A 22,422-nucleotide genomic window follows, 5' to 3' on the forward strand; every position below is an offset into this window, starting at 1 on the left:
GTTTACACCCAACAAAATTAATTATACAGCAGACAGAAACAATTAAGGTGGTAGGATAATTGGTTAGATAATCATGTTACAATAGGTTAAGATTGGTTAAGGTATGGCTAAGCAGAACTCAAATTTTACTATATAGTCTGTAGTCAATCAGGAAGTAAGGGGGGCGGAAAAATGGGAACAGGAAATGCAGGTGGGGAATTGGAATCATGTTTTGCTAAGCAGGGGGGAATGGGACAGGGACACAGGCAAGGCTCTGTGGCATTAGAGCTGGGAAGGGGGACACTGAGGAAGAAAATTTGAATCATTGCTTGCTGGAAGTTCACTCCAACAAACATTTAATAGTTTGCACCTTCGGTCCTCGGGTATTGTTGCTCTCTGTTCATGTGAGAATGACAAGGGAAGTAAGTGGGTGAAGGAATAAGCACTAGCAGTCTTACAGAAATGTGTTTTATTAAGATTTGATCTCATTTGCAATCAAATTCTGTCTGCATTTAGCTTCTTCCGTTACATATAAATGGATACATGGACATTTGTCTTCACAAGTTATTTTATGTGATGCAAGCACATTTGGAAATTCTCCATACATATTTCAGGCTAATACTTAAGTTACTATATTGGATTTGAACATCTGTTTCTTAAAGAGCTCCTTCAGCTGTTGTTCAGTTGTTGCTTCTTTCTGCTGCATCAGCTCTGCAGCGCCTTTGGTCACTCCCCAGTTATCTGGTTTTGACATTGAAGGACAGTATGGCCTGCCTGAAGCAGGCAACAGATTCTCCCAGTACTCTTTTCTTGCCCTAAAGAAAGAAAAATGTTTAATATTTTTAAGGAATGAGGCTGAGGAAATGTTAAAATATTTTAGACTGTTGTAACAACTAGATCAAAATAGTCAGTGGATTTAATTCATTTGCATAAGTTTCAGCTCAATGTGAGGTCTGGATACAGGAAGAAATTTATGAAGATTGGCGGTGTTAAAAGAAGTGTTTTCTGTTCTTTTAAAGCAACATTTTAAGCCACTTACCAAATAGGTATTAGCATGGTAGTCTATATTAATTCTATATCTTAGAAGTTGCTATGAATAACTTTCATGTTAATCCAAACCAAAACCTATTACAATTCTTTCATTTTAAGGGGCCTCTCTAGTTATATGTTCCCAAAACCAATACAGATGCACTGATTTGTATTAACCAACAACAAATGGGTGGGGGGGGGCACAAATGTCAAGACCAATCCTCAAAGTAGTCTGAGAAGACCCATTGGGCAAACAAATTAAAGCGTAAGAATTTAATTATTTTAACATGCTATAAGGCATTTGTGACATTTCACACCATATTTTTTATGAAAATATGCTTACGATATGACATAACTGAGATGTACTTTATGGAAGATGGGACTTTTAAGATATAATTGGAAAGGTTATAATTTACTGAAATGACAGGTTTCAGAGTAGCCGCCATGTTAGTCTGTATCCGCAAAAAGAAAAGGAGTACTTGTGGCACCTTAGAAGCTAAACAAAGCTCATGAAAGCTTATGCTCAAATTTGTTAGTCTAAGGTACTACAAGTATTCCTTTTCAGTTTACTGAATGTGATTATCCAATGTGTATGCCTGTATTATTTCTGTATCTGAACTTAGGAATATTGACTATGTATCTGTATTTCAACTGTGCTACTTTGGGGGACTCCCACTGCTAACATTTCAGGTACAACAACTGAAAAGCCAGACAAGGGGGATAGTCCATCAGCAAGGACAATGGACTGTGAAAAGACTTAAATCCTATTTAAGGGTGGAAAGGAAGGCAAATGGGACTTCTCCTCTCCATGGCCAGTCTGCCCAAGAAGAAAGACTGCTAAAGCCACCTGAAGGGAGCATATTTAATGTGCCATTTAAGCGAAGTACTATAGTTATTATACATACCTTGCTCTGACCCAGGGTTTGGTATGCATGCTCAAGTTATTACCCCAGCTACCATGTTTCTCAGAAGCCGGTGGCAAAAATCCTCTTTCAGTGGCCAGCTCCTCAGCTATTGCTCTGATGTGATAAGGCTCAAATCCACAGCAGCCTCCAATGTATCGAATCCCTAAGTTATAGGCCTCTCTTGCATATTTTTGCACATCCCATCTCGTGAGAATTCTTGGCTCCAGAGCTACAATGATATGTGTCAGCTTTAACTGTAATACTTAGTTTTAGCAGATATTTAGTAAAATCGCTTTACATTTTCAGCTACAGTTAATTTCGCAAACGTGCAAAGTACAATGTCACAGGCATAATTGGGCTATTGCAGTAAAGATTTAAACACTGTTAATCAGGCTGAACGCTACTGATACAACATTTCATTACATTTCAGCTTTTAGGTGTTGGAATGCTCCTCTGTTGCATACTTGCCAGAAGTTTCCTTGTTCCAGAGGGATAAAGCCTGCCAAATTCTAATCTGACAAAGCCCTAAATCGAGTGCCAGCTACTAGGTGGGTATTTAAGTGTAAATCAGAGGTCACATTTAAAATACAGGCTTTATTCATATATAATTTCTTATTGATCTTTACTGAAAAATGCCAGTACCTCTTAAAATAGTATGAGTGTTTAATTCTACTCAGCTTCTATGTATGTGGAGTAATAGCATCTCAGTGCTTTAAGAAACCCAGTGTTAATGCCTGCACTTCAGAAAAAAAAAAAAAAAAAAAAAAACAAAAAAAAACACACAACCAACCACTTTGTGCCTGGGGAAACAGACTTCAATAACTTTAATCTACTATATCAAAAGGCTATCAACTCACCTGCAACTGGGTGAAACACACCAATAGCCCCTTGCACTTCTCACCTGCTTTTTGAGTGTAAGCTAGGGAACAGCAGATGTGGCCAGCTGCTCTGTCAGATAACAGGCTCAATAGACATTCAATTCCACCTACCACGTGGCAGATGGCCTCTATCCTACCCTTTGTCCCCTCTGCTGCTGCCTGGAGGGGAAGAGAAGACAGCTATACTTCCCTTCTCCCCCAACCGTAAGTTACTTGCAGGGGATCAGAAGTGCCGCATTGAACCAATGTAGATCTAGCTACTGCCTCTTGGGGAGGTGGATTACCTATGCTGATGTGAGAACCCTACCCATCGGTGTAAGTAGTGCCTACATTGAAGCATTAGTACATAAGATAAATTATGACTTGGTGGGATAAATCTCATGACTGGGATATTGGCATAGAGAGGCATAGCTTGTTCAGGAAGCACAGGCAGGATAAAAAGGGACGAGGTGTTGCATTATACATCAAGAATATATACACTTGTTCTGAGATCCAGGTGGAGGTGTGAGGCAGGCCAGTTGAGAGACTCTGGGTAAATACAAAGGGGGTAAAAAAAAAAAAATATTAGGGGTGATATCATGATAAGGGTCAGCCATAGGCCACCAAATCAGGAAGAGAAGGTGGAGGCAATTTGGATGAAAATCATCATGAAATGTTAGATTTAATGATTTTAAAGAAAAAAGGAAGGAGTGAGAGCAGCAGAATAAGGACAACGAACTTAAAAAAAAAAATCTGTCAACTCAGAAGACAGGTAAGGCTCCATGGGAAGAATTTTAAGGGAAACAGGAGTTCAGGAGAGCTGGCAGTTTCTCAAGGAGACAATATTAAAACGGCACAACTGCAAACTATTGCTATACAAAGGGAAAAAAAATGACTAGTTAAAAGCCATTAAGGAGCTTTTTAATGGTCTGAAAAAAAAAATCAAGAAGGAATCCTACAAAAAGTGGAAACATGCATAAATTAGTAATGAGGAATACAAAAGAATAGCACAAGCATGTAGATACAAAATCAGAAAGACTGAGGCACAAAAGGAGTTACACCTAGCAAGTGACATAAAAGAATCTTTTCATATTACCTTTTAATACTTTAGGAGGAGAGACAGGAAAGTGTAGGTCCCTTTACTTAGCAGTGAAGGAGAGCTAATAGCTGAGGACATCAAGAAGGCTGAAGTGTTTAATGTCTATTCTGCTTCAGCCTTCACTAAAAAGGTGACCAGATACTCAACACAATTAATATTAATAATGAGGAAGGAACGCAAGCCAAGATAAGGAAAGTATAGATTAAAGTCTACTTAGACGTGTTAGATGTATTCAAGTCAGAAGGGCCTAATGAAATTCATCCTAGGAACCTTTAGGAACTAGCTGAAGCAATCTGGAAACCATTAGTGATGGTCTTTGAGAATTCATGGAGCACAGGTGAGGTCCCAGAAGCCTGGAGAAGGGCAAACATAGTACCTATCTTTAAAAGGGGGAACAAAGAGGACCCAAGGCATTATATATATCAGGTAGTCTAACTTCAATGCCTGGAAAGATACTGGAATAAATTATCAACCAACTTGTAAAAATCTAGAAAATAAGAGGGTTAGAAAGAATAGCCAGCAAGATCTGGCATAATTTTTTTCTTGACACAACCTACCTAATTTCCTTCTTTGACACAGTTACTGGTCTAATGGATAGAGTTAAGCTGTCAGTGTGATATATCTTGATTTTGGTAAGGGTTTTGACATAAGAAAACTAGGGAAATGTGGTCTAGATGAGATTATTGTAAGGTGAGTGCACAACAAGTTGAAAAACTGTCCCCAAAGACTTGTTACGAATGGTTTGCTGTCAAACTGGGAGGATGTATCTAATGGGTTCCAATTGCGTTAGTCCTCCGTCTGATACTATTCAATATTTTTGATAAATTGAGTGAGTAGGTTTATAAAATTTGCAGATGACACTAAGCTGGGAGGGGTTGCAAGCACTTTGGAGGACAGGATTAGAATTCAAAATGACCTTGATAAATTGGAGAGATTGGTCTTAATTCAAGAAGATGAAATGTAATAAAGATAAATGCAAAGTATTTCTCTTAGGAAGGAAAATATTAGATGCGCAGCTACAAATTGGGGAATAAGTGACTAGGTGGCAGTACTGTGAAGAGGATCTGGGGGTTATAGTAGATCACAAATTGAATTTGAGTTAGTATGATGCAGTGGCTGAAAAGGCTAATATTCTTGGGGGTATTAATAGAAATATTTTATGTAAGACACAGGAGGTAACTGTCCCGTTCTACTCAGTACCTGTGCGGCCTCAACTGGAGTAGTATGTCCAATTCTGGGCACCCCATATTAGGAAGGCTGTAGACAAATTGGAGAGAGTCCAGAGGAGAGCAGCAAAGTGAGAAAAGGTTTAGAAAACCTTAAAAATGAAGATGGGCCGGGGGGGGGGGGGGGGGGGGGGGGAATGACTTGGTAGGTCTTCAAATAAGTTAAGGGCTGTTATAAATAGAAAAAAAAAAAAGGAGAACTCTGATCAATTGTTCTCCATGTCCACTAGAAGTAGGACAAAAAGTAGCGGGGTTAGTCTGCAGCAAGGGAGATTTAGGTTAGACATTAGGAAAAACTTTCTAACTATAAAGGGCAGTTAAGCTTTAAAACAGGCTTCCAAAGGAGACTGAAATCTTCATCATTGGAGGTTAAGAACAGGTTGGACAAACGTCTGCCAGGGATGGTCTAGGATTACTTGGTCCTGCCTCAGTACAGGGGGCTGGATTTGAGGACTTTGAGATCCCTTCCAGCCCAACAGTTCTATAATTCTAAAATTCATTTTGGTTAATATCAACTGCTCTGACTTCCCTTAATTTGAAATTCTGCACAGTAGTGTACGGATTGATGCCACTGCATGCACGGATACCACTGCAGCTTTTTCTTTACTAAACATCACTAATTTAAAAAAAAAAAAAATGGTCTAGGTCTTACCAAAAGGAAATTCTGGAAGATCAATAAAGCCCTGCTTCCCACAGTCAGGGGTATGGAAAGCAAGAGGCTGAGACATCAGATGTGCTTTCAGTTTAGCAGCCTCCAAGCCCTCTTTCATGAGCTTCACAGTTCTCAGGCAAGTCTCTGGATCAAAATGGCAGTTCACTCCAATAATAGAAGCACCTGTGAAGAAGACAACCTTCCAGTTACACGGCTTTCCAGGAACTGGGCAGTGATGTAATAGCAATTAAAATTCTTAGCCTGAGTGCTTTGGAAGCAAAGCATTCAACCTCTATACTACCAGTACGACCACAAGCCAATCAGAGCAAAATCAAGTGGCAGGCAGGAGATAGAGACAATCTGTTAAGATCCTGCATGGTCCCCCCCACAGTATAAGTACACACACACGTTACTTTTCCAGGGAAAAAATTTTCACCAGACAAAAGACTATATAAAAATAAATATATAGTCTTGTCTGGTGAAAATTTTTTCCCTGGAAACCCCCCCTCCCCAACCTCCCCTTTACACTAATTCTTATGGGGAAATTAGATTCGCTTAAAGTTGCATTTTTCAGGCACATAATTACAATGTTAAGCGAGGAGTTACTGTACTCCTAAAAATATATATTTTTAAGGAGTATATGGGGGAGGAAATTTCTTACCAGCCTTTACGAGTTGGACAGCACATTCTCCAGGTGGTACACCATGCAAGTCTCCCTCTGGGCCAATGCACAAGGTAGCTGCGACTGGCTTCCCAGATTCTTTTAAGGTTTCAACAGCCCATGCAGCTTCTTCAACATGTTCAAAATACTGAAAGAAAGTAAATCTAATCTATTTTCTTGTGCATGAGGACCCAGCCTAAGTGTTACACACTCCTTAATCTCTACCCCTCCCACCCAGGTAGATTTCAGGGCCTGAGTCTCCTCATTTACATTGGCGTAACTATTGACTCCAGTAGTTACTCCTGACTTACACTGCTGTAAAGATTAATAGAATCAGACCCTCAGCCTCCGTTACTGGGATTTAGATCACGTTTGTACAATTTGTTCTGTGTAAATGGCTGCGCATAGCACCCCAGAGAAGGAATTATGCCTCGGAGGCATGATTCCTTCCCTGTTCCCCCCTTGCTCCAAGTGGGTGGTCATTTGCTATTGGTTAGTGCCAGAAGCAGATTATTAACCCTCCTATCTCACCAGCTCTGCTGTTCTCTGCCCATTCCTTGTCTCCATTCACTCCCACTTGCCTGCATGGCCCCTGCTTACCCTTCCACACCTGTAGTGGAGATGTGGGGAGATTACACTGGAGCAGAGATAGGAGGAAGGTGTTATGCCTCCTTATGCTCCTGTGTGGCCAGAATCTGGCGCTGAATAATCAAAGATCCTAATTCCACAAGGAATACCAAGAACTGTCATCAGCATCATTTGAAGGATTACGGGCCAAATACTAATGAAGATCTTTCACTTCAATTGAAGTGGACAGGATTGGGAAGTGCTTAGTGCCTCTCTGGATTTAGCTGCAAATGAAGACAAAGGGCTCAATTCTCCATTCTACCTTGTTCTATGGCCCCTTTACACCAGTCTGGCAGCATAAAGGAGCTTTTAAAGGTAGCAGGCCTGCCCAGCAGGGAATGTTGCTGACAGAGTCTTCCCTAGATGGACAAAACTGACAGTTCCACATCATCCCCCTCAGAGGATGTGCTGGAATGTGGCCAGGGGAACGGGACAATGCCTGGAGCACTGCTGCATCCAGCTATTATCAAGGGTCATGGGTAGCAGAGTGCAAGTTAGAACAGTCTTAAGGTTCCTCTAATTTAGAATGGTAGCGGAGAAGGCACACACAGTATGGGGAGGTGCAAAAGTGGGGTAAAGCCCCATCACCCTCCCCTTTCATTTCTGCACAGACCAGAACAGAGATTTGGGGTTAGGATCTCAGTTGCATTCTACACTGCAATGTCTGCCAGTATTGTATTTGGAAAAATATATCTGCTACTATTTTGCATAAGAGCACAGTAGCAAATTTTAAAGGAGGCATCAACATATATGTGAATTCCCAAAAAACTGACTAGAGACTTCAATTCTAAGGAAATTTGATCAGCTGGTAAATTGCATCAACTGAAGGCACTTCGTTTCTTTACAGTTGGATTTACCTCTGCAATTAAGAAGTCCACATTTTTTTTGGCAAAGACATCCAGCTGCTGTCGAAAAATTGCTTTAACTTCAGCTTCATCTTTGCCACTCAGGTATGATGGTGTCTGACTGACTCCTCCACCTACCAAAGCATCTCCTTCTTTAGCCACTTCCTTTGCAATGTCACAAGCAGCTTCATTCACTGTCTGGCCCTAAAATATGAGAACAGACTACATCAGTACTGAATTACTACAGAAATGCCTGCATTTCAGAAGAAAAATGAGTCTTAGGAACCATAATTAGTTTCATGTTTATTTCTAAAACTAATTTAAAATTTTAGACTTTGCTTCATTAAAACATTTTAAAGTACCAACTAATGCAAGGCCATCCTTACCCATACACGAAGTACGCAGTGGCATAGGGCACCAGGAAATTTGGGGCACCTACGCAGCTGCATGCTGCTCCAGCCCCTGCTCCTCCCCCACGCCCCTGAGCTCCGCAGCAGGGCCGGGGCTGCAGTCACCCGTGGTGGGAAGTGCAGAGACCTGGCCGCAGCCGCACCGCAAGTGAATGCTTGGGGGTGGTTCCCCCCTTCCACCCAAGCCAGCCCCCGCACAAAGGCCTGGGGCCCCCCCACAGAGGAGCTGCTTAGGGCCCTAGAATAAAGAGTACCAAGTCTATCTGGTTTCTCACACCTCACAATGGATCATTAAGAAGTCTGTTGGTTAATCTGTTGTACTGAGTACCTGACTGGTTACTCACCAGTCATCACAGTACGGATATTTAAAGGTTGGTTGGGTTTTTTTGGTAAGTTAACTATATATAAAAAGACAACATATTTCCAAGAGATTTTCATCATACTAAGATGTTTTGGATCCCTCATAGTCAAGCCATAATTAAACATAGTTAGTATGTAGACAACACCTCCATCAAGATATTTTATATAGCCACATATAAAAGAACCTCCTATGAATTTTCTGCTTCTAAAATAATGCTTATATAAGCAACTGTTTGGTTTTAAACAGATTCTTTTTTACAGTTCAAAAGACCACCTATAGAGCCTAATATGGATATGTTTATATATATTTTTATAAATTGAGAAGTGTTGCTTGTCTGTGGTTGTTATATTATAATTTGGAAACTCAAATTACTAAACTGGATCTTGTACATACATCTGTGAGAATCAAAATAAATTTTAACTAGTGTAGCATTAATTTTCCCATTGTAAAGATAATAAATCAACAAATTTAAATATATGGTGTGGCAGAGCTCTGACCCTGTCCCTGTGGGTCCTGCGCTTCCAGGTGGTTTATGCTAGCCTCAGAGGCTCACTGTGACCCTCTAGGTAGCCCATCTTTCTCTGGGGCCAGGTACAGTCTACTGAGCACTTTTCATCATAAGCCAGCAAGGAAGTTGGTGAGAGAACTTGCACAGTCTGTTGTCCCTATGGGCTTATTCCAGAACAGTTTAGCCTCCTGTCCTAACAGGGGCCTGTCTTCCCCTCCCAGGAGGCGTTTCTGTAGGGGCAGGTTGGGAGGAACCTGGGCCCACCCTCTACTCCAGGTTCCGGCCCAGGGACCTTAATAGCAACAGCTGTTGGGAGCGGACCTTCCACTGCCAGAGTTGCTACATTTCCCTAGGCCGCTTCCCCACAGCTCTCCTGTTTCCCTCTCAATGCCTTCTTCACCTTTACCGTAGGGCTCCCGTTCCAATGGCTTGAGGGTGTCTTCTTTACCCAGCCCTTCAACCATGCTTCCGCTCCCTGGCTCTCCTCAGCCAGACTGGAGTGAGCCCTTTTATAGTATCAGAGGGGGCCTTAGAATCAGGTGTTCACATTAGTTTAACAGCCTCACCTGACTCTTTGCAGGCTAATTGGAGTCATGTGTCCACCCTAGCCTGGAGCAGCCCCTGCTCCTGTCAGTCAGGGAACAGAAAACTGCTTATCCAGTGGCCATTGTATCTCCCTTCAACTACTCTGCTGTACCCAACTGGCCTGGGTCGATCACAATAGGTGTATAAACGAAAACAGATATCAGTACTTATGGTTGATTAAATCAATGTAGACTGAAAGCCAAGTACCCCATACACCCAAGTTAGCAGTGCAAAGAGAATTTGTGAAAACAGATTAAACTGGGAGGAAAAACAACAATTTGTTTAAAAAGTCATGATTTGGGATTGATTGAACAAATAGCAAGGTTCTCCTTATAGGTATGGAAGCATGTCCAACCAAGAGAAACAGGGATTTAAGTTAAAAAAAAAAAGACTAAAGCATTCATCCTCTTTATGCAAACTCAATCACTTCAATCTGAATGACTTAATAAAAACATAGGTAAATATGGGTCCAATGTTAATGGGGATAGAAGAACTTAAGAAAAAATGTTTATAGCAATGTTAGAAAAAGTCATTTGAAGGCATTCTGGTCATAGAGTAATGTATAGCCACTCTGTTTTGAGAGGGAGTACTTGTGGCACCTTAGAGACTAACCAGTTTATTTGAGCATAAGCTGCTACTCTGAAATCTGTTTTGAGACACTCCCACACTGGGATCTTCTTGTCAAAACAATGCACAGTGCCACAACATGAGTAATGACTCAGGCCTCAATGCTTCCCCCCCTTTTGGGATATAAGCAACTCTTTTAGATCCCACTGGAAATTCTTTGTATCTTCTGGGTAGAATCAGGCTCAGCATATTTATCATTAACTGGATGGAAGTATGAAGTCAGGCTGAATATAAGTTATGACAGTCTAAGTGGGCAAGACCTGATGATGTGGTATAAGAGCAGAACTAAGTATCTCATTCTGATACATGCAGAGGCTTTAGGATAACCTTGATTTGTTAATTAGGCCCCAAATGCTGCCCCAGCACTTAACCTGTTGTTAACGTGTTGTTCCTTGACTTTAGCAAAGCTTTTGACACGGTCTCCCACAGTATTTTTGCCAGCAAGTTAAAGAAGTATGGGCTGGATGAATGGACTATAAGGTGGATAGAAAGTTGGCTAGATTGTCAGGCTCAGCAGGTAGTAATCAATGGCTCCATGTCTAGTTGGCAGCCGGTATCAAGCGGAGTGCCCCAAGGGTCAGTCCTCGGGCCGGTTTTGTTCAATATCTTCATAAATGATCTGGAGGATGGTGTGGATTGCACCCTCAGCAAGTTTGCAGAAGACACTAAACTGGGAGGAGAGGTAGATACGCTGGAGGGTAGGGATAGGATATAGAGGGACCTAGACAAATTCAAGGATTGGGCCAAAAGAAATCTGATGAGGTTCAACAAGGACAAGTGCAGAGTCCTGCACCTAGGACGGAAGAATCCCACGCACCGCTACAGACTAGGGACCGAATGGCTCGGCAGCAGTTCTGCAGAAAAGGACCTAGGGGTTACAGTGGACGAGAAGCTGGATAGGAGTCAACAGTGTGCCCTTGTTGCCAAGAAGGCCATTTTAGGATGTATAAGTAGGGGCATTGCCAGCAGATCGAGGGACGTGATCATTCCCCTCTATCTGACATTGGTGAGGCCTCATCTGGAGTACTGTGTCCAGTTTTGGGCCCCACACTACAAGAAGGATGTGGAAAAATTGGAAAGAGTCCAGCGGAGGGCAATAAAAATGATTAGGGGACTGGAACACATGACTTATGAGGAAAGGCTGAGGGAACTGGACTGTTTAGTCTGCGGAAGAGAAGAATGATGGGGGGGGGGATTTGATAGCTGCTTTCTACTACCTGAAAGGGGGTTCCAAAGAGGATGGATCTAGACTGTTCTCAATGGTAGCAGATGACAGAACGAGGAGTAATGGTCTCAAGTTGCAATGGGGGAGGTTTAGGTTGGATATTAGGAAAACCTTTTTCACTAGGAGGGTGGTGAAACACTGGAATGCGTTACCTAGGGAGGTGGTGGAATCTCCTTCCTTAGATATTTTTAAGGTCAGGCTTGACAAAGCCCTGGCTGGGATGATTTAGTTGGGGATTGGTCCTGCTTTGAGCAGGGGGTTGGACTAGATGACTTCCTGAGGTCCCTTCCAACCCTGATATTCTATGATTCTAACCTGAGTAATTTCTCAGGGCATGGAGATCTCCACAGGGATCAGGGGAGGAATTTCTTCCCCTCATAGAATCCTTTCCACGTACCAAAGGCTTGAGCAGGCAATGTGACCCCCTTCACAGGGAGAAGAATGAGAGGAACCACACAGTGGCAAACCCTCCATTCCCAAAAGACTTGCTATACAGGGCTCTTGCAGAGCCCTGAGCTAGAGTCCACACCCACTCCTATACCCTGGAGGCTCACAGTATCTTTCTCCTCCCCTCTGCAGCACAATCACAGTAGTTCTGCTGTCAGGGCCCCTCTTCACCTAAAGAGGGGGCAAGGTTTACGACCAAAATCAATATTTTGGATCTACTGGTTATTGCTGTGTTGTAGAGGATATGCTCTTAGCACACATTCATTTGTTATCCACATATTTTCTCTGGGATTCGTCATAATTTCTAGGATTGGGTCCTTTCTCCAGATGCTGAAGGATCCTGTTACCACCGATCTTGCTGTTTGTGGATTCAGTCCTTAATGTACCCATGTAAGATAACTCCAGATCAACTAAGTTCTTTAAGTTGAATAAAAATATGACTCAGTATTCTTTCCCCCTCTTCTCACTACTACCCATGATTTTTTTCCCTTTGCCATTGTAAGGCAAAGGTCCTTCCTACCACTTCAAACTATGATATCAAAAGCCACACCCCCCCATTTGATTCGAATTTTTATTTCCATGCCCTTGAATATCACTAAATTAACTCTGACAAGCTGTAAAAAGAAACCTGTGTTCAAACCAGAGAAGAGTGTCCATTTTCCATAGATCACCATTAAAACCAGTGTTTTACTCACAGATATTTTCTCAGCTACGTAGTTGCCCCTATTCTCTAATTTATCTTTGCTGGCATAAAAGGTGAATGTCTGTAAAACATCTGATCCAGCTCTGAGGAATTCCCGATGAAGTTGACGAACTGCAAGATATTAAAAAAAGCAAAAAAAAGTTTGATATGGTTGCTACCATTTTAGCACCTGCTTGCACAGTTACAGGTTTATTGGTTAGGTTATGTTAACTTAGGAAAGGTTCTGAATTAATGGTATTGTAAAAAGACATCTACTTAGTTTTGGAGCAAGTACAGCATCTGCAGCAAACACTGCCACCTTCTCTGTTGATTTACCTCTAAACCTGGGGGGACAATTTATAGGGGAAAGCAGATAATTCAGTCTCCTTAGCCAGTCAAACAGCCTATGCTGAGACTGTCAGTGATCTGTCTGGTCAACCACGGAGGATCTTTTACCCTACAGTTACCCTGCCAGTAAGCTCACTCACTGAATCTTTGGCACCTTGCCTATCTTTTGCTGTACTGCAGACCTCCCAATCTGTAGCCCCCGAATTGACATTTCTGCATGTACCCCAGAACTTGACAGCACTGCAGTCAGCCATTTTGTATGTTCAACCACTGGCAGCTGAAACCCAAACATCACATAACTAGAAATAGTTTTAGGGCCCTGAGAGGCAAAGCCATGCAGCTGCACGTTTGCAGTTTTGCCATCAGAATGGGAGTTTGGGACAGGAAGTTAAGGTTCCCCGAAAAGAGAAGGAATATTTGGACAGCCAACCTCAGTTTTAGGCACTTCTGACATGTAAGTTTTATTGTTTTTCTAATTAGAAATGCTTTTCTGATAAGGAGAATAATGAATTGTTATTGGCTGTTTCTAGGGAAATTGTTAGCCTACCAGGGACTATTTTGAGATATAGGCTTTGTCTGGAGAAAATTTATAAAAAGTTTAATTAGAAAGTGTGCTTTGGAGCAGTCTGAGGAAGTTTTCTTTGGGCAAGGATCTGATAACTAAGTTCCCCAGCAGCTAGACAGAAGGAGGGGCCCCCCAGAAGCCTAGCTGTTGATTCCTCAAGGCCATCTTAACTTTGGTAAATATAAAGTTTAAAGATGCTCTGAACCTACTGTGACAATATTTGCGTGTGCTTAAGATCTAATAAAAAAAGTACTTTTAGGTAAAAGCACTCTGGTTTATATCATATATCAGACAGAGGAACTGTGTCCTCATTGATTTATTCCTGACATCACCTGGAGAGAAACAGTTACGTTACCATTGCTTTGGGTTCTGAAAATCCTGGGTAACAAAGTGTCACTTAGCAGGATTGCTGTAAGGTGGTAAAGTGAATGGGAAAGGAAAGCAGATGTCAGCAAAAGGAAGAGGAAGTATGGAAAGAGATCAGACTAAGAGCATGTCTACACTTCTGGCTAAATCAGCACTGCTGTGATTGATGCAGTGGTGTCAATTTAGTAGGTCCAGTGAAGACACACCAAGTTGATGGCAGAGCACTCTCCCATCGACTTCTGTACTCCACCTCCTTGAGAAACATAAGATAAGTTGGCGGGAGAGTGTCTCCCATCAACACAGTGTTGTGTAGACACCACTGTAAGTCGACCTAAGTAACGTAACTTAGGTTGACTTACAGCTTTAGTGTAGACCAGCCCTTAGATTGGTGTGAGAAAGGGAACACAGCAACTGCCCAGGAAATTAGTCAATACTGAAGATAAGAGAACTGCTCTAGCCTGTGAAAAACAAAATAGTAGTTGTAGCACTGTGGCCACTTATTGCTGCCTGAGTGCCCCTTTTCCCTCTTTCACAGGGCTCCTTAAACTCCACACAGTCTAAAGAAAAATTAGAATATTCTCCACCTGTGGTCCAATTTATTCAGTCCCCAGACACATACTGGCACTCCAAGTCCCAAGCCCAGTTTAGTGTCTCTCTTTCCTTAGTTGGGGGGTTCCTAGGCCTCTTTCCCAGAGCTGGGTCCAAGTTCAATGTCTCTGTAGGAATCAGTCTTGCTCCCTACAGATGCGTCTTCAAGCCAACTACAGCTTCTCTGGTTTCTGTTTCCTGAGCATTTCCCAGCTTACCACCAGGCTTCCTGTGTGAAACAGCCTCTACCACTCTCTCTACCACCCTTTCTCTGCAGCTCCCTGCTGGCTTTTATATCAGAATCACCTGATTCCTCTCAGGTGGGGCTCATCTTGTAATCAGGGCTGGCTTAGCCCCAAACTCTCCAGCACACAGGCAAGCCAGCCTGTCACAGGAATAACTATCAATCTTGGAAATTAAAAAGCACAAAAGCAATATTTTATGTGAAAATGTTAGTGTACTGCCAAGCACCATCCTCTTACAGCCAGCAATTGCTATTCCCCCTTTTCTACCCAAACTTAATACTATTTATTATTTGTACAGTGGTAGCACTCCTGCCCTCAGGAGAGTAGAGTATCTATGTACATGGTCAAGTTTGATTCCACTCAGTATTAAAAAGAAAATCCTGCACTCACACTCTGGAATAACCCAGGAGGCTGCTCTAACAGAACACTGCTTATACCAGCTATTACACGAGAACCAGTCAGGAACATAGCTTATTGCTCAGCTTCAGAGTTCTAAAAGTTCTTCAAAACCTGCATCACCTAGCAGTATCAAGTTTCAATCTCACATCCTTTGAGCAGAGGCAGTCAAAACACTCCAGGTGTGAGCAGCATTTATTTTTAATTATAATTTTAAAAATAGGTCATTCATTCCAAACAAAGGGCTACTTCAGAAAACTTTTAGGATCCACTAGTTTGTTTTTCTATCAGCCGCTTTCCATAAAGGGTCATTGATACAGCTAGTCAGAAAATTGAAAATGCTTTTTACAATTTTCACAATTTTTGTCTAATCTTAAACAATTTCTGGCTAGCTCTCCTTATGGATCCTGTTTCTGCTGTGTGACACTACAGCACACCCTCTTCTAGTGCAGTAATACCCATCATTGTAGTATAGTATGCTGGTGCCTGTGTTACAGGGTAAAATTAGTGCTGTTCCCCTGTGAGCCAGCGGAAGTCGTACCCTACTCTAAAACAGTCAAAACATGTTCAAGACTCACTCCCTTCTGAGGGGTTTGTGTGTGAGCGTGCGCACATATGTGTTAACTTTATTTAAAAAAAAAAAAAAAAAAAATGTATCACAAGAATACAGCCAACCATTCTCTGGCCTTAGAAACTTTAGTTGCAGCTATCTTAGTACAGCTGAGCATTTTGGGATGTATAAGTAGGGCCATTGCCAGTAGATCGAGGGACGTGATCGTTCCCCTCTATTCGACATTGGTGAGGCCTCATCTGGTGTAGTGTGTCCAGTTTTGGGCCCCACACTACAAGGAGGATGTGGAAAAATTGGAGAGAGTCCAGCGGAGGGCAACAAAAATGATTAGGGGACTGGAACACATGACTTATAAGGAGAGGCTGAGGGAACTGGGATTGTTTAGTCTACAGAAGAGAAGAATGAGGGGGGATTTGATAGCTGCTTTCAACTACCTGAAAGGGGGTTCCAAAGAGGATGGATCTAGACTGTTCTCAGTGCTAGCAGATGACAGGACAAGGAGTAATGGTCTCAAGTTGCAGTGGGGGAGATTTAGGTTGGATATTAGGAAAAACTTTTTCACTAGGAGGGTGATGAAACACTGGAATGCGTTACCTAGGGAGGTGGTGGAATCTCCTTCCTTAGAAGTTTTTAAGGTCAGGCTTGACAAAGCCCTGGCTGGGATGATTTAACTGGGGATTGGTCCTGCTTTGAGCAGGGGGTTGGACTAGATGACCTCCTGAGGTCCCTTCCAACCCTGATATTCTAGGATTCTATGAGCTCCAGAACCTAGATTGTGCTAACCACAGGAGCCTTTCCCATGTCTTTTGTATCCTCCATGGGTCAATGGACTGTCAGCAAGGCTGAAATAGCGTCTCCCTGAAGGGTTCCAACTTCTGCTAAGAGTCTGGGTCAATAAGAGAGACCACACATTCTCTTAGAGCTCCTTAATAATGCTTGACTTGTTTTATCTACCTCTCCCCACAGGCTTCGAGTGCTCTTTGCTTATGATTGTGGCATCCCCAGCAGACTACAGTTCACAAAAATCAAGGAATTGGTGATGCAGGTGAACTAATAAAAAAAATTCATGAACATGCAAATTAGATGACTATCCCAAACAACCAGGATCCAAGCAGGATCTTAAATTTGTCAATATTTAGAGAGGAAGGATGGCCTTATGGTTTAGACACTGGCCTGAAACCTCTCAATAACTGGGTTTAATTAATCAATTTTAAGGCCAGAAAGGACCATCACGATCATTTAGTCTGACCTCCTGCATAACAAAGGCCAACAAATTTCACCCAATAATTCCCAGCTGGGCTACAGACTTCCTAGGTGACTTCTGGCATGTCACAATCTCACTGTACATTTTTAAATCTCTTTGTAAAAGTGGGATGTTACTTCCTTTGCCTGTCTTGTCTATTTAGATTGTAAATTCTTTAAAGGCAGTGATTGTTTCTTCCTCTGTGTACAGTGACTAGCACAATAGACCCCATCGTGGTTGGGGCCTCCAGCAACTACAGGAATTTTGACAATAATTTAAAAGTTCTTTGCAGTCATAGTTGAGATGTATTAGCTAAAGATGTGCTGTATTTTTAAAGTGTGTCATTATAGAACTCATTCAACTCACTTTTCATTTCAACCCACCAGGTGGACAAAATCTGACCTCACACATGTGACCAAGCAATAGTATTAGAGATCTTGCAAGGGTTTCAGTACGATGATAGCATTTTAAGTTGTTTACACATCTCACATTGTAGGCATTTAGGGCTCATTTCTGAGCTCTCTAATCTCTGCTCAGGTAACATTTCTCGCCCCTACAAAAAATAAAATAAAACCTTGTCCTCCCTGTCACCTGCCCTGCCTATCTCCTCCTCCCCCCATGTTCTCCTTTTCTTAGTCCTCATCTTTTCCTTCTCTTCCTAGGCTCCCACTTTCTTCCTCAGTTCTTTTTTCTTTCCTGTCCCCTGTCCAGGGCCTCCATCTCTTATGTGCTTTCCTTACAAGGTAGGAGGGATTTGATACTCTGTAGCAGTTCTCATACCAACTGGCCCAGCCAGCTGCTTCCTCCATTTTCCACACCTACTTTCTGTGTAACATGACCATGCAGGGTGGAGGAGCAAAAGTCAGCAGTGCAGAGGAGGCACCACACTGCACAGAAGAGGAAATGTTCATACGTCATATTAATATATTTATAAATAGCATATAAAGTGTTAATAAATGTTATAAGCATCTTATAGACATGAGAAATAGGTTATCAGCACATTAGTAGCAAGTGTCATAGATGGTTTTAAGCCCTGGTTAAAAGACATTGTGAGAAGGCTTCCATATAAAGAAAGAGACTCAAAGAAGACTGGAAGGATTAGAGTGAGGAAATAGGTCTATAAAATAACTAATGTTATAGAGAAGGCTGCTCTGGCACTCCCATTTCCTGTATTCAACTTAAGGACACCACATTTAAAATGTCTCAAAGGAAATACTTTTCTACCCATTGTAAACTGGCTTGTGGAAAATGCTGCCACAGGATGTTATAAAGACTATTAAGTTTTTAAGAAAAGATTGTGTACATAAATAGCATCTACATTACACTTGTTATGCTATAATTTTCAATCCTCATGCTTTGAGGCAGAAGACTGACCTGCTTCTGGGTGTTCTACTGCAGCTTCTGGGGTCCAAGGTCCAGCTTTTACATAACCTCTCTTTTCAAGAGCTATCACAAATCCTCCATCTCCAATCACAATTTCTCCAGCATCTAGACGTTCTAGAATACCCTGAATAACAAAGGAGGAAAGGTTGATGGACTGTAGCTATGTAGTTTTGTAGGCTACACACTTTTCAAGATAGGGACTTGGTCATTCTTTGTTTTTTGGGAACAGCCAAGCATAATTTGGGGGCTACTGCAAACAGCAGCAGCGTCATGTTATTCTGTTTCTTTAAAGCATCTTTCAGGCTTAAACAATGGCAGAAAGTCAGTTGTCAAAAAAAGTAGGATATTATAATAAGCATACATATAGTACCTAGGCTCCCGACTATTATCACAATTTTATTAAAAACTGAAAAATGCACTGTTCCCAAAAATCACAAGTGAAGGGCCCTGTCATGCTCCTGTGAAAGTAAATGGTTAAAATCCCACCCATTATAAGCCCTAAGTGCTCCCAAAAGATTTGTTAACTTTTGGAAGAGAAACACTAGTGCATCAGACTTTTTTAGTAACTCATTTACTCTTCAGCTAAGATAAAAGGTCACCTAGGAAATGCTACAACACAAGTCACTTGTGATACAAAATGATACAATTAAGGTATCATGCCACAGTTAAAAAAGCATGCATGCAACATTTTACTGACACACATATCTCATTTTAGCTTTCTGTGCAAGCTGTTTTCACTTGGTTGGATTTGTTCAGACACATTTGTAAAAATCAAAGAGAATCTTGCGCATTTTGCATAGCCCAGAAGTTTAAAAAGATGCCAGCTTACAAAAAAAATCCAGCTTTTGCATGTTTTTCCCTGCCTCTTGTCTTGAATTGTAAGCTAGTGCAAAGAAAATGTGTATAGTTTTCTTTTTATAATATGAACAATATTGGAGCAAGATAATGTTGTATTGGTTGTATCTGAAAATATTAGATGTCTCAAATTCCTCTCATTGGTTTACGTACCCAAAGACTTCTAATAAGTGTACCACAATTGCACAATATCCCTACATATTAGATTCTGCATTTGGATCTCATATTTGTTTGTATTTTATTGAAAAAAAAAATCAATCAGGTGTCCCCAGACATTTTCACAGTGACTACACAGTCATGGGCGTGTTAAGGCTAGCCACATTACCCTCCATATCTACCCTTTCCAGATGGCATAATACAGTTTATTGTTTTATGCAGTAGTATCTGAGCTCAGGAGGAAAATGAAAGCTTTGTGCAAGTACAGTTGTGTGTGACTTGAAAGCCCTTGGTAGAAGACTTTTTCCACTTTTTAGTCTCCATCCTTTGATAGATTTTCTCTTTGAGAGGTGTAAAGTAAAACCTCTGTAATTAGCACTTCACTAATCCACACACCTCATAAACTGAGTGTACAAAGAAGAGGACCAGTTATTTCTCAGCAGAGCTTTGACAGAGATCTGAGTAAGCTCTCACATTAACTTTGTTCTACAAATTATACTGTAAGAACATTGATTTACATACTATTTGCATAAATATTTCAGACTAAAATGACATTTTCCAAATAAATGAACAAAGTAAATTGAATAATCCAGCGTCCCTGCTATTTAAAAAGAGATTTGCTTTTGCACTGTGAGCCCGATACTGCTCCAGCTAAAATCAGCAATGGAAGTTTTGACATTGATTTCAATGTGAGCAGGAACAGGCCTCAACTTGCAAAATTCAGCAACTCAGAAGGTGTTTCCCAGTCATTAATGTGCATTAGTGAATTTCTGTTGTAACTATGAAAGTTCAGAGCCTTTGTTAAGATTATTGTTTGCAAATGAATAACTGAGTGCCTAGAATGGGCCTGGCCAAGCAAAGAGTAAATCTGCCATGTAGAACAGGGGTGGGCAAACTTTTTGGACTGAGGGCCACACCTCGGTATGGAAATTGTATGAAGGGCCAGCTGGGGCAGGGGATTGGGGAGCATGGGGGCGCACAGGGGGGAATGAGGGCTCTGAGTGGGGGTGCAGACTTTAGGTGGGGCTAGGGATGAGGGGTTTGGGGTGCAGGAGGGTGCTCTGGGCTGGGATGGAGGGGGCTCTTGGCTGGGGAAAGGGTGCACAAGGGCAGGGCTCCGACTGGGAGTGCAGATTCTGGGGTAGGGCTGGGGATGAGGGGTTTGGCATGCAGGAGGGTGCAATGGGCTGGGATCAAAGATTTGGAGGGCAATCAGGGCTGGGGCAGGGTTGGGGCATGGGCGGGGCGCTCAGGGGTGCAGGATCCAGGCGGAACTTACCTGAAACAGCTCCTGGAAACAGTGGCCTCTTCCCACTCTGGAGGCAGGGCCATGCTGCTCTGCCCTATCCACAGGCACCACCCCTGCAGGTACCACTGGCCATGGTTCCCGGCCAATGGGAGCTGCAGAGCTGCTGCTTGCGGTGAGGGCAGCACGCGGAACCCTCTGGCTGCTCCTGCTTCCGGGAGCCATGCGGAGCTGCTGCACTTGCGGAGTGGAGCAAAGCAAGCTCCTGACCCCGCTCCAATTCCGCTTCCCAGCGGGAACTCAAGGGCCAGATTAAAAGGTCTGATGGGGAGGATGCGGCCCATTTTTTGCCCACCCCGATGTAGAAGATCATAATCTGGGTCTCTGTTTCCATGGTCTGCCAAGGAAGCTTTCACCGGGGGAGTTCACTTCAAAAGTTTAATGACGAAGGAGCGGGCTGAAACTTTAAAGGGGAGGAAACAGTGAATGTACGTATCACCTCATGCATTAGTTACGAGCTACTACAAACTACCATGTACACGTTAATATGAAATATGGACACTATGTTTTAATGTGATAAGTTAAATCAAATCATACTCTTTAATGTGAACTTGTAAGCCATTATTCTGTTAAAAATGAATTCAAGGCAGTTTTTCCTGAAGCCAACTGCAGAGGTCCAAACCCCAGCCCCCCAAAACCCACATTTTTATTAAAAAAAATTTTTTTTTCAATCTCTGTGTGTGGCTTTCACCCAGCAAAATCATCATGGAAAACTAACTAAGGCTTTTTAAATTTCCTACCTATGCTACTGTGAGTGGGGGGGTCTGCAGACATTGCTAAGATTTCCAAATGGGTGCAACCCACGTTTGAAATTTTTTAGAGGTCTCCAAATGAAAAAAGTTGAAGAACACGGTCCTCGGAAAGAGCAGGCCTGCAAATTTTGTTACTAAAGGTGACAATGCCTGTTGAACCTGCCAACTATAGAAACTGCTTCTCAGCCTCAAATTCTGGGGCTCTCCTCCCATGCCCCGGGGGGAAAGGGTCTGTGCCTGGAAGGAGGTGGCGGAGCCAGAGCGGTGACTCGTGCTGCTGTTCTCAGAGCAGGATTTAGCCCCACTCAGTTTGCATGACGGTTTTATTTCCCACCCCCTCCCTCAGCCATGCACTAGCAACAGCCCCGAGTGGGAGCAGGGGATGGTGCCCGCCCATGGTAGATCAGCGAAGCGATCTTATTTGTTCTAACACCGCTGCCTCTCCAGACTTTGCAAGTGAGGGGGCTCAAACCCTTAGCGGCAGCGTGAGCTTTGGCGGCCTCTTCTCCTTGGGGCATATCACAGGACAGCTGGAGGAGCCATACGCTGCTACCCCCAAGGGAGCTGCCGGGCCGACCGCTCCAGTCCCCCCAGCGGCTACAGGGAGCCTGCACATGGCACGGACTGGGGACTTCCTGCGCTTTCAGCGGCTCCTAGGCCGGCGCGAGTCCCGGGGCCTTTACCTTCTTCTTGGCGTGCTGGGGGCTCTTCCCGCCAGGCGGCGCCTGCATCTTTCCGGGGCGTTAGGAGCGCTGCCTTTGCACCCAGCTTCTGACTGCCGGCGGCGCTGCGAGACTCGGCGCGCCCCGTCCAGCCCGCCCCTTTATAGCCCCGGCAGAGAGGCGGGATGGGGGGTGGGTCCTGGGTGGCCGGGGCTGCGCCCAACACCCACTGCGGAATAGGCAACACCCTCCCACCCTAGC

The 22,422-nt window shown here is 42.9% G+C and overlaps 1 protein-coding gene across 1 annotated transcript; it reads right to left on the minus strand.

Annotated features, from left to right (window-relative positions):
* Positions 1-433: 433 nt before the first annotated feature.
* On the minus strand, positions 434-22,332 carry LOC102947612 (betaine--homocysteine S-methyltransferase 1). The gene is made up of 8 exons (XM_037902956.2): positions 22,183-22,332; positions 18,422-18,554; positions 12,739-12,857; positions 7,893-8,084; positions 6,409-6,556; positions 5,748-5,930; positions 1,914-2,142; positions 434-794 (listed from the first exon to the last, which is right to left on the minus strand). Exons 1-8 carry the CDS (start codon positions 22,228-22,230, stop codon positions 602-604), a joined length of 1,245 nt encoding a protein of 414 aa, XP_037758884.1. The 5' UTR covers positions 22,231-22,332; the 3' UTR covers positions 434-601.
* Between the last annotated feature and the right edge of the window lie 90 nt (positions 22,333-22,422).

This window comes from Chelonia mydas, chromosome 5 (genome assembly GCF_015237465.2).
Source record: "Chelonia mydas isolate rCheMyd1 chromosome 5, rCheMyd1.pri.v2, whole genome shotgun sequence".
NCBI classification, from domain to species: Eukaryota; Metazoa; Chordata; order Testudines; family Cheloniidae; genus Chelonia; species Chelonia mydas.